Source organism: Gavia stellata, chromosome 3 (genome assembly GCF_030936135.1).
Source record: "Gavia stellata isolate bGavSte3 chromosome 3, bGavSte3.hap2, whole genome shotgun sequence".
NCBI lineage: Eukaryota > Metazoa > Chordata > Aves > Gaviiformes > Gaviidae > Gavia > Gavia stellata.
This window is the reverse complement of record NC_082596.1, coordinates 23,220,493-23,235,704: the sequence shown is the minus strand read 5'-3', so window position 1 is coordinate 23,235,704 and position 15,212 is coordinate 23,220,493. Positions and strand designations below refer to the sequence as shown.

Genomic DNA, 15,212 nt, shown 5'->3' with positions numbered 1-15,212 from the left:
CTCAATCCCTGTCTTTTTGACACTGGTTGCTCTTTCCACTGCCCTTCAACATGTGACCACCTTACTTCCTCTGTTTTTTCTCATCATACTATTTCTAAAGGCTTATATCTTCAGCAGTTTCTGCAACAGTTAGATTTCTATTAGCAAAGTACAAATGCAGAAAAAACCTTACAAATGTTAAACAGATGCAATAAATTTACAAAAACCAGAAGCATTCTGGTCTAGTCCACTAACCCTAGGACTCAGAGCATTTTGTTTTTCCAGACAGACTACCCTCTGCTGAATGCCAGAGAAGATGACAGAGTTCTAGAAGATCACAAACTCTGTGAAGAAGGTAAGAAACCAGTACTGAATGTTTTCACAACACAGTAAAATTAAGGCACCAAATAAAATGGTCTGTTGACAAGCAAAAAAAGGAAGGGACATTTTAACAGCACACAAAGGTAAGCTTTTTGTCATAACATTCTATGCCAGAAGTTTACAGATTTTTGAGACACAGTAGAATCTATGTTATATAGACCAGCTCTGAAGATCTTTCCCATTGGTCTGCTTTAGAGTTACCCCAAAAATGTTTTAGACACCTTCTGTTTTAAAGGTAGACTAAGTATGCCATTTAAAAAAAAAAAAAAAAGGGCAAAAGATCACGGCAAGGGAAGCAAAGTTATGACTTAACCAACAAACCATACAATACAGAATAGAACTGTCTGGACCAAGGGGTATTAGTCTGTTTTTCTGTTTCATGTAAGTTATCAAGGATGTCAGTAAACACCCCCAAAAAAACGTGGAGGTGAACAATGAAGTAAAAAAAACCCCACCACTCCACAGTTGAAAGAGACCGCTAGTGGTCATCTAACCAAACCACCTCCTGAAAGCAGGGCTAACTTCACAGTAGCCAACACCTCCAGTATCTTGCCTCTGTGAAGGCAGAAGCTTCCAGCTTTTACTGTCTTTTGAATTCAAAAAGAGAAAGGAACTAGAAGCCAGTCTGTCACTGGTGGGTCTATAGATACCTTGCCTGCTAGCTCCTATCTTGTGCCGGTCATGCTATAGGCCGTTCAAAGCATACAAGCAGATTACCTTTGGCATAGTAACTAACATCTGTATTCCAAATGCAGACCAGCAATTTGTTTTGAACTAACAACTAAAATGCATTAACTAGTCACATATTTTGAATTTATTATTTTCTTCAAACATGGAGAAGAATGCTGTTTTAACAAACTCCGCTTAATCACACGATGCAAAGTCCATCAGATTATTCAGGCTTTAGGGCATTAAGAGACAAAAGCAGAGTAATTTATACCCAACATTCATCAGTTACATTTATAAAAAATTAAGTAGAGGTGTCAATGAAGCAAAATTATTAGCATTTTGAAGAGATTAAATATGTTTAATGTCTTTCATTCAAATCGAAAATGGATTAATCCTTTTATCAAACAAGAAAAAAAGACAACCTGCCTACCTTCCTTATATTCCTTCAAGAAACTTAACTTTATTAGCTACATGCTTGATATGATTCTCAAATATTTGATTTTCTCACTACATCTTCCATCTGCAAATGAACAATGCATGACAATCCTCACCTAGATTAAACACATACCTTGTCTTAGTGGAAGTTTGGGAAACGAAAATTCTAGAATCCAAAAACATCTATCACTCACACTACGCATCTAAGAATAAAAGCAATTCAGCTAGAGAAAGTCAATCTTTTCAATTATATGCCATCACTCCTTGGAGAAAATGCACTACTACTACAACACATTCCTGTTCATATGCTATGAGAAGTTCTCCAGGTTTTTGCCAACAAGCAGTTTCTAGCTCATGTACCTGTGAAATGAGTTCCTCTGGAATGACTGATGCTGGAATCACTGGTTGTGGTTGACTCCCCAGAAGTCCAGATCCTCTATCACGTCCTGTGCGTATAACTCTGGTCTGCCTTCGAGAATCTCGAGCTCCAGCAGATGATCTACCAGAGGATCCTCCTCCACTTCCACCAACCCCTGAACTCCAGCGACTTCTAGAAGATTTAGATTATAAATTTTTTTTTTTTATATATATATAGCAGCATACTTTGGGGACTACAAGAAGTAAGTCTTCAGTTTTGTTATTAATAACGTGTAGACAGTCTCTGAAAAATACTGCAGATTGACTTCACAGACAAACATTATGAAAGTATCTCTCAAAACTAGTAAGAACAAGAGCACCAGGCAATTGATAAAGCTCTGAATTATACAGAAGAAATATAAAACAGGACTCCAGCTGGAAGTTGTACTCTTTCCTACTCATATAGTTGCGTGGATGTATACATACATAAGTACATGCATGCACCAATTCCCAGAGTTTCTAAAAGCAACAGTATCAGCAGCGTAACATCTAACACTCAGCTGTTAACTTCCTACTATAAAAGCACATATGCAGCAGCTTCATCGTCAGTGGACTCTGTTTGACAGAAGGTGACTATACTCACATGGGTCTTCTAAAATTTCTGAGACTTGATTTACATTAAGAAATTGCTTAAGATTACACTAAAAAAATCAAGTAATACTCTTTACTGCAAAACAAATGTTATGCTAGATAGTTCTCTGATCCTCATGGATGGTTTTCAGGAGATACTCTACTCTGGACCTATTCCTACTGGAGAAATCAACATCAACTGTATACGTTGCAAAAACATGCCTAAACTGACTGAACATTTTTTTCATTTCTGTGAGTCAGTATCAAAAAAAAGGAGTAAAAAAGGCAGTGATTTGTAGAAATAGACTAATCTTAACACCACAGAACTGTGTCAACTGAATCTGTTCTGGATGTAAAACGAGATACTCTGTTGTCATGAAAGGCTAAAGCACTCCAGTTTGTTCTTCAAGGTTAACTAAACTTTGCTGTAGAAATATACCTTAAAGGATGTTGGATATGGTATTACTGCTATTTAATAATCAGTATCAGCAGAACGTTCCTGCTCTCAACCACCCTAATCCTCAATCTACTTTCAAGAAAAAGAAAAACATTTAAAACAAGACAAGAAAAAAAGGTATGTTCTCTGAAACAGTATTTAATAAATTCATGTTAAAAGTACAGCACATGTAGCTATAAAAGCTATTTAAGTAAAAATACTTGTCTTACATTTTATGGCTTAAGTTGCTTACTAACTTTTTCTTCCTCCTGACAAAAGGAAGACCATGCAATCACAGAACAACTCAAGTATCTGCCTAAGACAAGGGCTTGTCACAGAGACATCTACATGTACCAGGATTCTAGCCAGCAACCACACAGACAATGACAAGACAAAAAGCAATTCAACAATGGCTTTAGGAAAAGTCTTGTCTCATGAGTTAGAAAAAGAGCTCTAAAAAAAAAAAAATACGACTGAAAACGGAAAAAAAAACCCAAAACCAAACCAAAGAAGAATGTGACATTTTAAACAAAACAAGCCAGTTAATCTGTTTTTAAAGGTGGGAAGGGGACTGAGGGGAAATCAAATTCTTCCTACACAACAATTCTCAATTCAAGTCTCAGGAGAGAAGATGCGGGTTTAAAGAAAAGCTTACATATTAGATTTTAATACTTATTACAGATGCATTTTCTATATCAATGACAGACTTAAGACATCTAATGGTTAAAACCATTTATATTCATATAATTCAAATATTCCAAGTGTGTCCTAACTTGGTCCTGTTATTGAGAAAAAAAATAAATCTAAGGACACAGCTATTCCTATTAAAGCTGTCCAAACCTAGAATAAATATTAATATAGAATGGAAATACTTCTGCTCATTTCTGCTCACCTACTAGTTTTTCTCCACTGCCCACCAGCATGCTAGCAATTTTCCAAATCCAGTGATCTAATATAAGGGCTCTACAGTTTGAATGTTTTTAGACTCATTTCATTAAGTATTTCCTTCATTTAATAGAGCAGTTATAGTGTCTACTGCTATTCTACTAGTTTGGTGACTTTCAACTACCTAGTTCTGAAACATGCAAGGGAAGAAATTAGGAACTCTTCAGGGCTGGTCTCCTAAGCACATAGCTTCATACAATTTTAACCGGTTATGCTCAGGTAAAAGTAACAAGGAAAAAAAAAGTCTTACACTTTCCACAGAAAGTTTTTAAACATGACAATACCAATTTGTCTTTGAAGTTTAACACATGGAATTTAGGTTCAGATGCACAAAGGTTTCACAAAAAGTTTGGGGGGGGAGTAAGGGGCTGGGTTATCTTTTATGCAACTAAGCCCCAGATGAAATTAGCTTATTTGGTAATAAACAACAAATCCACTTTCTTGGAAAAGCTGTAGTTCCTCCCTCTTAACAAATCATTCACATGCAGAAATCACAGTTTGTAAATGCAATTCTCCTTACTACAGTTAGTAACCTTAGGAAGCAGCACTGTTTAACATGTCTTACAAAAGCATAAGAGTTCAGTGTGATTATGTAATGAAGATTAATTTATATTGCTATATAAAGGGACACCATCAATTTTAAAGCTAATGATAAAAAAATTGAATCTGTATAGTACATTTAGTATACAGTACAATTTCAAAGGTTCTAAGCGACAACCTTTTCCAAATGTTCCCTTCCTATTACTACGTATAAGACCCCAACTAACAAAACACCGCTCATTACTTGGGGCAGGGGAGAGGAAGGCACAATAAAACTGAGTGCACAAATGTCCGCAAACGCAGATAATGAAGATTCGTGCTGCATAAATGCACTCATTTTAGTTTATGCTGCTAGCTTGTCAGGTGTTTAAATTGATAGTGTCCCTCTAAAAAACTGCTTTTCAAAATCAAGGAACTAAAAAACGTTCAAAAAAAGACAACACAGCCAAAACCAAGTTATTCTTCACACATATATGAAGAACACTCCGTATCCTAGGTACTGAAGGGTCACTTGCAGATCTGTTATTTTAACCAAGTCAATAAAGTTTTATTTATTATATCCTACCTACACAACTGCTGTAATTATACGTTCCCTTATACATACTGCATACAATTTATATATGTGTATACACATATACTGAAATATGGAACAAACAGATTGCAGCCTCAATCCTATCAAAACTTACCCAAGGGTGTTGCCTGCCAGTCTGCCCAGAGTTTCAGAACCAGACAGAAACCATGGGGAGTCACTAGTCCTGCCTGGCCTGGATGTCCTTCCTGCCCCTGAGCCACTGCTCAACTTTGAACTGAAAGTAAAAGATGGTAAATCAGTCACAAAACAATCCCAAATGGGTTAAGAACAAAACCTGGAATCCCAGGTCTAAATTCTCAGGGACTTAGTCTGGTAACATACCAGCTTAAGCAACACCCTTGGGGAATATTCCAAACTAATCTAACTGTATATTAAGAGGTACACTGGAAAAAGAAAGTGGAAAGCATGCCTAACAGATCTTAAGTACATCGGCAATCCATAATAGCACAGTTGCAAATACATATTAAGCTAATTAGTTATTTGAGTTAGCCACTGCGCTAAGTTTTCAGTTAGCGTATATGTACTAATTGTAATCACCAGGTGTTCTATCCATAAACCTGAGCCTAAGCATGCTACTTCGATATTAAGAAGCAGTTTTCACTTAAACATGAACCATTAAACAGTCCTATTAAGGGCGACTTACCTGGACTGAAGACAGCAGGTCTAGAAATGAGCCTCTCCAGATGGGACCACTTTCAGAGTGGATTCTACATAAAGCTTAACAATTTAACACAGTTTCTTTCATAAGGATTATTTTTGGAGGAGTTTGTTTCCTGAAGTTAAAGAGATCCTGTCTCACTTCTTTTAGAATCACATCTACTATTTATTCCTACACCAGTTTGTCAAGCTAGGCTGTTTGGCTGCATCACCATAATCATTACTTATCTACTCAAAGTACCCATTCCAAAGGCAATCTAGTTTAAAAACAAACAAACAAAAACAAAACCAAAAAAAGCAGCCACGCTGCTTATACAGTTCAAAAGAATGATTTAATATGAAGAAAAGCGTTTCTTACCCATCATTATTATCAGGTTTACCCAATTCCAATCTGTCTGGTTGAACTGAAAAACCAATCCTGCAGACTCTACCATCCTATATTTAAAATAAGAAAACCAAGTGTCCAAAATTGAAATGTAAGACAAGTTACTGAAAAAAAATACAAACAAAACCAAGCCTTCCGTTACTGAAGAATGTTGATCAATCTGATGTTAGAAGAATTACTTTTAACTGTATGGTTTCAAGTTTATTATCTAAGCAGATTTAAGTAACTTACCTCAAGAAGAAATGCTGCATGATTTGGTCCCACCACACACTGTTTAATAGTGGCCTGTTCCAATACATTCAAAGGGGGGTGGCTGAAAACAAAAATGGAGCATGTATAAAATTTTTGAAGTCTGAAAAAAATAAAAAACAAGTAGTATATGGAAGGAACAATGTTCAGTGACAGTTACCGATATAAAAATATTCAAGAATGACTAAACACGTGCATCAGTTGAAGCAACTGTGATGTATTTTTGGTCATTAAGCACAGAAAATGCAGAACAAAACCTTCAAAGGTGATAAGAGTTTTCATTTAATTTGATCAGCAATAAACAACAGGGGTTATACTTCAAATTAAGGAGTCATTTTTTCATAAGGAGATTATTTAATAATATAATTCATCATAACTGAAAACCTAACATTTTCTTCCTAATGTAAGAACTGTGTAATCTGAAGCATTTCTGAACTTTAGTATTAGTAGGATTGAGGTTTTCTAAGGCTGTATCTACAGTACAATCATTTGATTCTTGTTGCTGTTAGAAAAATTGTACTTTCCAAAATGATTTACAGAAGATGATATGCCTTACCTGTTTAAATTATATTTGTTCAGCTTCTCTGAAACTTCCCTTAATCTGAAACAAAAAGAAATGAAGCTGTTGTTTGAAAGACATACCTCACAGTATACAACATCCACTTAAGCAGCATATTTACAACATTATGGGAACAACTTACCACCGCATTTAATGAAGCTTGATATAAACACTATTCGGTGTTGGGAGTCTGTATAAGAACTGGATGGTGTTCAGCTTCAAATCAGGTTTTTGTTTTGGAGGTTTTTTGCTTTAGAGTTTTACCCTTCCACCTACTATCTTGCCACAAAACCCACGTTTTCTTGCATTCCTATGTGTTTTGCAAGTCACTGTCAAAAAGCACTATTCCTGCCTTTTTACCACCATTTACAACTTTGCACACAAAATAAGCAGATGAAGCAATGAGCGTTAACTGTAGATACACTTGTGTTTCCTTGTATAAGCTTGAATACAGTATCCCAGAGCAGGCAGGATTATAATTTTCTAGGAAATCCAAGTATGCGGCACGTCAGAGCCAAAAATATGACAGTAAGTTCCCCAAAACAGAAAAGACAGGAAAACAGATGCACAAAAGCCAGCATCAAAAGGGACGAACAACAAACTTTGACTAGTAGAAGAAACAATCCGGAGAAAATTCACTCTATATAGGATTATGTAAAACATCACCTTTACTAAAAGGGAAAGAATGTTTCCCAAAGTACTTCCATCTCACTTTCATGGCACCTCACCAAATGGAAGATCAGAACCCAAAAAAGGGCCAACCCACAGACCACTCCTGCTTAGAGGGTATCGTTTCCAAAAATGGAAACCAGCACAGAAATTTCTAAGGTAATTTCTAATACATTTAGAAAAGATCCTCTCCAGACAGCAAAGATACTCTCGTAATATCAGGTAGGCATTTCAGGTAAAACTTGGGCTCCTTTCTTCCCAAAGATGACAAGCAATCTGAAAAAGCCCCTAAATAGCTTCCAAATTTAATTAGAATATTCGCATTACATTAAGATATAAAAATTAGATTAATCCTGTAAAAGTAATGCAAGGTCTTCCTAATTAAGAAAAAAAATCCCAACTTTGGTACCACGTTCATCCTAGCATTACACAAATCTCCTTCTTAATCAGCAACACCTTTCTAAACCTAACAAAAAAAAAAATAATCACAGAATCATTACGGTTGGAAAAGAGCTGTAAGATCATCAAGTCCAACCATCAACCCAATACCACCATGCCCACTAAACCATGTCCCACAATGCCTCGTCCACATGTTCCTTGAACACCTCCAGTGATGGTGACTCCACCACCTTCCTGGGCAGCCTGTTCCAGTGTTTCACCACTCTCTCAGTAAAGAATTTTTTTCCTAATATCCAGCCTAAACCTCCCCTGGTGCAACTTGAGGCCATTTCCTCTTGTCCCATCACTTGTCACTTGAGAGAAGAGACCAACACCCACCTCTCTGCAACCCCCTTTCAGGTAACTGCAGAGAGTGATAAGGTCTCCCCTCAGCCTCCTCTTCTCCAGACTGAACAACCCCAGCTCCCTCAGCCGCTCCTCATAAGACTTGTGCTCCAGACCCCTCACCAGCTTCGTCGCCCTTCTCTGGACACGCTCCAGCACCTCAATGTCCTTCTTGGAGTGAGGAGCCCAAAACTGAACACAGGATTCGAGGTGCGGCCTCACCAGCGCCGAGCACAGGGGCACGATCACCTCCCTGCTCCTGCTGGCCACACTCTTTCTGATACAGGCCAGGATGGCGTTGGCCTTCTTGGCCACCTGGGCACACTGCTGGCTCATATTCAGCTGGCTGTCAACCAGCACCCCCAGGTTCTTTTCTGCCAGGCAGCTTTCCAGCCACTCTTCTCCACTGTTTCCCTCTGTCTGAATCCATGTCTTTAAACCCTTTCTTTTGACTTGCTTCACTTCAGTTTCTACACACAGACTGCTATGGACAACAGACTTCAGTTACTTGCAAACCTTGAGCATGAGAAAGAATACAGATTAGAGGTTCAACCAGCCAAGTCTTAACGTTATCAACAGTATTTGACTCTAAAGCACTTGTCCTGAGGGAAAAAAAGGAAAAAAAGATATATGTCTGTTTGAGAAACAAGGTAATTTATACTGATAGAAATAACTTTCAAGCACAAGAAGAAAGGACCACAGCGAAAGGACAGCAGGAAGGAAGTGAACATGCTTAGAATCGCCTTTTGCTACCCAAGCCAAGCTGCTAGTTTGTAAGTAGGCGATTTCACACTCCCAATTGCCAGCCACAACTATTTCACACAGGCCAAGGGTACATAAATAGATAAGGTTTCTGTGAAGACAACCCACAAAGGCGAAAGAGAGAACACAAACTTCACATGCAATCTGCATGAAAGGTATCCCACAACAGTGAACTACTGTGCGATAATGTGGAATGAACCCCGAAGATGAATGGCATACACTCCACAGCTTACCATATGGTTTTATAAAGCAAGCAGGGATCTACTGCATAATATATGACAAGTAAAACACACCTGAAGTTTCATGTCTTAAATATATTGCCTAACAGTTTCCCACAGGAATCCTGAGCAGTTTTCCATTAACATTTCTCCTCTTAGCAAGCATGAGTAATAATTATAGAATAGGAAAACCTACCTTTGAGTTCACTGCACTGCCTATATGAAAAGCTGATGGCAAATAAAGTAGTGCTTTACTGGAGATGGGTTACTAGACTAGTCTATGAGCAACATTTAAAGCTTACTTATCTGAGTTTTGTGTCACAAAACCTGAGCACTACCAAAAAAATAGACATTTTTCAATTTGTAAAAAATCACCATAATCCTTTTTCACTTGTAAAAAAAACAATGAAGTAATAGAGAAGAAATATGCACAGAAAGCTAAGACTTGCATACTCAGTGAATCTCTTAGCAATACCAATCTGCAACAAGCATAGGTCAAAAGAGATCTAACGTTATTGAAAAGAGGCTGCTGTCAACATTTAAGGGGAGGGAGCAGAAAAGGGTATAAGTGACAATGCTTAAAGTACTAAACTCTCCTACAGAAAGAAAGAAGGAAGAAAAAAAGTAAAAACTATCTCACCCCCCAACCATCTTGTATACAACTACTGTAATAGCAAAATTAGCAAGTACTGCCTAATAAACTTAGAGATCCATGAGGACTTGAATTTGATGCAGAACACCACCCAGTGAAAAAGGAGTAGTACCCCTGCACTGCGTTCCTGCTGGGCTGCTGTGCATCCTTTCTCCTGCTGCCACCAGCATTCGCGTGAATGCCAGTCACAAAACTAAACCAGCAGAAAAACAAGAGTAAAGAAGCAAGATGTGTTTGTATATTCTGTATGGAGAATATGTTTGTGCAAATAAAAACTCTAAATATTTTCACAAAAACGTTTCCTGCAGCAATCTAAGCCTTTCTACTTGCACAGTTGCATGGTATTATACTACCGACCCTCTGAAGGAAAAATATGAATTGCATATTTAAGATCAGGTTAACTTTAACAACATGATTCAATAATTTCAGTTGATGGTGCACTGGAGTAAGAGGTACAGACAGAGATGATTTAACCAACTCTCTCATTAAGGATGGCCAACACTTCCACTGAGATCTTTCTGTGGTAAAATGGATCTCTAATATGAATGCATGGACAGACTAAGCTTTGAAAAATTCTCATTAAAGGCAATTAAACTATTTCAAAGGACAAAGGTAGAACCAATATGTATTTTGCTCACAAAATTATTTTTGGGGAAATGCACTAGCTCGCCACGCTTTTAGACAAAAAGTTTAGTGATGATGGCTTCTGTGTTAAGATACACATTCTTTAAATATCCCTATAAATATTGATCCAAAAACAATTGTGAGGAAAACAAAAAAGACAGTTCATCCAAGCTAAGTAGGAATTGCTTTGATTTTGAGTTTTGCAGCTACGATTACTAGCCTCTTCAAACTGATCAGAATACAAGGGAGCTACACTCACACTAAGCAACTGAAGAGACTCCAGGTCAGGACTCAGACTTCACAAGTGACGCTTTTATTCATCACAAGATATTTCCTCTCTCAAAGTACGTTTCTATTTCCAGAGAAGTTTATCTGAGGACCCATCCCTCCACCACATCTTGCTTTATAAAACCAAGCTAGGCTCAAAAATGCAACAAAACTACAGAGAAACTCCATTTCAAAATGCTAAGTATTTTACAGAAATACTGAACACTTCAGCACATTTTAAAGTAACTTTACCTTATTTAAACAAGTGTTTAAATCCACACAAGCAAAATTCTGGTTTACAATTTGTGCGTTTACCCAATTTGTAAGAATGGAAATCTTCTGTTTTAAAGCAGGCAGGCTGTCCCAAGAATTATTTTTAAGACACTACAGACTTCTGTAATACGTGTTCACCATGCCCAGTTCCCTGCAGCAGTCAGTCAGCAGCAGTCCTACCTTGCCAGTCATCCTGCAAGAATATTCATCCTTCTCAAGTATTTCCATCATGCCAGCAACAGTTCACAGACCAACAAACAAACCATAAGACATAAGCAGAACTTTCTTACTGCTATAAGGTTTTAGAATAGTTCAATGAATGTATGTATGCTTATCCTTCTTCCCGTGTGTTAGGAAACTAACAGTTACAAAAATAAAGGAAAAAAAATAAAACACACCTACATCATCTACACTCAGTGAACATCTGCAAGACTTTCTCAAGCAGGCAAGTAACATGAAGAGCACAGTAAGTACACTGCTCATGTAGCAAGATTTACATAACTTCCCCCTCAAAAGCTTACTTGCTCTTGAACATATACAGTATTTACAGGTACTAATATTTAATTTGACATTTTGCAGCTTTGGTCAAACAACAGTACATCTAGCAAGTTTATTTATAAGTTTTAAAACAAATTCTGCCATCTCAGAGATTAGTATCTGTAACAAATAAAGCAAGCTATTTTTCATTTTTATTTGCAACTTTAGACTAAATGTTGAAATGTCAGCTAGGTCTTTAAAAAACACACAGTAAGAAACACTGAAGTGAAGCAATCCAAAGGATTTAACTGCAGAGATGTAAAATAAAATGTTGGCATGTTGCACGTCTCCAGAAAGAATGAAGTCTTTCTGTACACTACAGAGTCCCAAACACAATATTCAGAAGATTCTCTTGGATTTTTCCTGAAGTTGCTCCTTTATAGCCTTAAAAAGTTATTTGTACACTTTAAAATATCAGGCAGGGGCCCCACCACAAGAGCTTTCCTCACTTCAGCACCCCCTGGTGATGGTAAGAGTTGCAGAGGAGGAAAAGAAAAGGTAAATTTTAAAAAAACAAACAAACAAACAAACAAACAACAGCTTGGTATGATGAACAATTTTGAGTAGGGAAATTGAAAATAAAACTAATTTAGCCACGGTAGATTTTTCTAAGTGATCAGGCCTCTCTAAGACAACTTAATATGTCAGTGAAGCCTGCAAGTCAAAAAACTTACGAGACTTTCACACCAGAGCAGAAAGAAGTATACAAGAATGGATACAATGCTTTTCCAAGGGAAGGCTAACAATCAGCAGATATCCAAGAGGGAAAAAACGCCAAACAACTCAAGCACTGGAAAACAGTATTAAGTAACATACCTATCAACACCTAAAAAGTAAATACAGCCTTCATCTCCATCCCTCAGTTGAGGCCCTGAAGTGCTCAGAGCACAGCAAGTCAGACCCAGGGAGGCAGCTATGTGGCCCATTAACAGGTTTTAGCCCAGCAGAGCTGCACAGCCTCCAGACCAAAGCCCTCTTACACGTGTCTGTGTTGAATCACATGGAAACGAAATCCTGTGTCTGTCTATCAGTGTCATGAAAACAGAGTCTCAGAAATGCAGAAAAAGGACACCAATGAGCTTAAGCAAGCATATTATCTTTGCTTCCTGATCCCACAATGTCTTGGACACCGGACACTATGTAAAGTCACATGCAGCTATCTTCCATGCCATAGTACAACATACAAAAGGATCCCGCCCCTGATCGCCTTTTCAAACCTTAGAAAGCAGTTTCCAAAGAGGCAGCCTTCCACAGTTACTGTACCAGACACCTTCCTCCTAATAGAATAAATTAAGAAATAAAGGTGAAAAACCTCTTCTCCATCAACGGGGTGGGGACAGGGGGCAGAAAGGGAGAAGATTCAAGTGTGCTTTAAGTATTAAGTCATTCTGGGTAGTAAGGGGTAAGGAGGCATCCATAAAAAAATGCCTATGTACCACACAAAAGCAGGCAATAAGATTACCTGTAGAAAATATAAAGCAATGCATATTTAAAAAAAAAAAAAAATCCCAAGCACAAGTACAAAATGACAGCCTGCAAGGCAACCAGTACTACTCAGCAGTGGGGTGGGATGATGTGTTTAGACTATAATACACAGAACACTGAAACAAACAAGATGACAAAGTAAGTCTCTGCTCCACTCAGTCAGTAATCAGGTGTACTATGGTTTACACCATGTCCTCTCCCCATTCCAAGAAATATAAACTAGGACTATTTGGTTATTACATAATAAGCCAACACCTACTGCTCAGGAAATCCCTGAGCTGCAAATCATTAGAAGCTGGAAAAGCATCACAGTATGTTTGCCTTATTCTAATACTCTTCTCCCACCACCTAGCACTGGTCACTGCCATGAACAGGAGGAAAACAAGATGGCCCTCTTGCCTGATTGTAACAGCCACTTTTACGTTTCATGGAATCAACCAGAACGGATTTACAGAATATGGCTCCCAAACTATTTTCTAATTTGTAAGATTGGCAGTTTGGTTGATAAAGGTAGTTCTGACTGTTTAATAGTCCTCTCAGGAACAATGGTAACACACTGTACTGAATCAGTAAGCTATAGCAGAAAGCTAATATGGCAAACATCAAACAAATGAATCTCTTGAAAACAGTTTTCTGCAATATCACTGAAAAGTCTTCAGGTAATACAATGACTGCAGAAAGTAAATTCCCTCACAGCAGACCATTATTATTTCATGATATAACAACACTGATATAGATAATGACCTATATCCAGTTAGTTAGGTATAAGCTAGCCCACAACAATGTTAATGCAGGACAAGAAAAATTAGCAAAGACAGGATAGCGGCAACAACATCAGAAGGTTAAAGATAGATACCCAGTAATACCTAACATGCAGAATTAAACACATACTGTATAGGCAGGTAAAAAGACTAACCCATCTTCTTCACCCTACAGAGAGGGTAAGCATATATGTCAGATCTGATTTTAAGAAAGCAAGGCCAATTTCATATCGCTGTATAGGAGAATGAGGGGAAAGCAGTGGATATTGTCTAGCTAGACTTTAGTAAAGGCTTTTGACATTGTGTCCCGCAAGATCCTCACAGAGAAGCTCATGAAGTATGGATGCACGAGCAGACGACGAGGTGAACTGAAAACTGTGTGAATGGCTGGGCCCAGCGGTTGGTGATCAGCAGCATGAAGTCTAGTTTGAGGCCAGTGACTAGCGGTGTACCCTAGGGATCAATACCAGGTCCAGTCCTGTTCAACATCTTCATTAATGACCTGGATGAGGGGGCAGAGCTTACCCTCGGCAACCTTGCAGATGACACCAAACTGGGAAGAGTGGCTGATATGCCAGAGGATCATGCTGCCATCCAGAGCACAGCAACCTCATGAAGTTCAACAAGGGCATGCACCAAGTCCTGTACCTGGGGAGGAACAACGTCATGCACCAGTACGTAATGGGAACAGCCCAGCTGGAAAGCAGCTCTGCAGAGAAGGACCTGGGAGTCCTGGTGAACACCAGGTTGAACATGAGCCAGCATGTCTTGTGGCAAAGAAGGCGAATGGTATTCTGGGCTGCATTAGGCAAAGAATTGCCAGCAGGCTAAGGGAGGCAATCCTTCCCTTTATTCAGCACTGGTGAGGCCACACCTAGAGTTCTGTGTCCAGTTCTGGGCTCCCCAGTACAAGAGAGACATGGACATACTGGTAGAGTCCAGTGAAGGGCCAAAAAGATGATTAAGGGACTGGAGCACTTCTCAAATGAGGAAAGGCTGAGAGAGCTGGGACTGTTCAGCCTGGGGAGGAGAAGGCGCTGGGGGGACCTTATCAACTTATATAAACACCTAAAGAGAGGGTGTAAAAAGGACAGAGCCAGGCACTTCCCAGTGGTGCCCAGTGACAAGACCAGAGGCAACGGGCACAAACTGCAACACAGGAGGTTCTGTCTGAACATCAGGAAACACTTTTTTTACTGTGAGGGTGACCAAGCACTGGCACAGATTGCCCAGGGAGGTTGTGGAGTCTCCATCCTTTGGAGTTATTCAAAAGCCATCTGAATACAGTCCCAGGCAACCAGCTCTAGATGGCCCTCCTTGAGCACAGGAGTTGGACCAAATGACGTCCAGAGGTGCCCTCCAAACTC

The 15,212-nt window shown here is 38.7% G+C and overlaps 1 protein-coding gene across 1 annotated transcript in view; it reads right to left on the bottom strand.

Moving 5' to 3' along the window:
• The window catches only part of UBR5 (ubiquitin protein ligase E3 component n-recognin 5), a 90,788-nt gene that overhangs the window by 63,786 nt on the left and 11,790 nt on the right, over positions 1-15,212 (bottom strand). The window contains exons 2-6 of the mRNA XM_059815611.1: positions 6,812-6,856; positions 6,238-6,319; positions 5,980-6,056; positions 5,059-5,178; positions 1,825-2,014 (exon numbers count right to left, since the gene is read on the bottom strand). Of these exons, the coding sequence (XP_059671594.1) occupies positions 1,825-2,014; positions 5,059-5,178; positions 5,980-6,056; positions 6,238-6,319; positions 6,812-6,856 (514 nt within the window). The remainder of the gene's footprint in view (positions 1-1,824; positions 2,015-5,058; positions 5,179-5,979; positions 6,057-6,237; positions 6,320-6,811; positions 6,857-15,212) is intronic.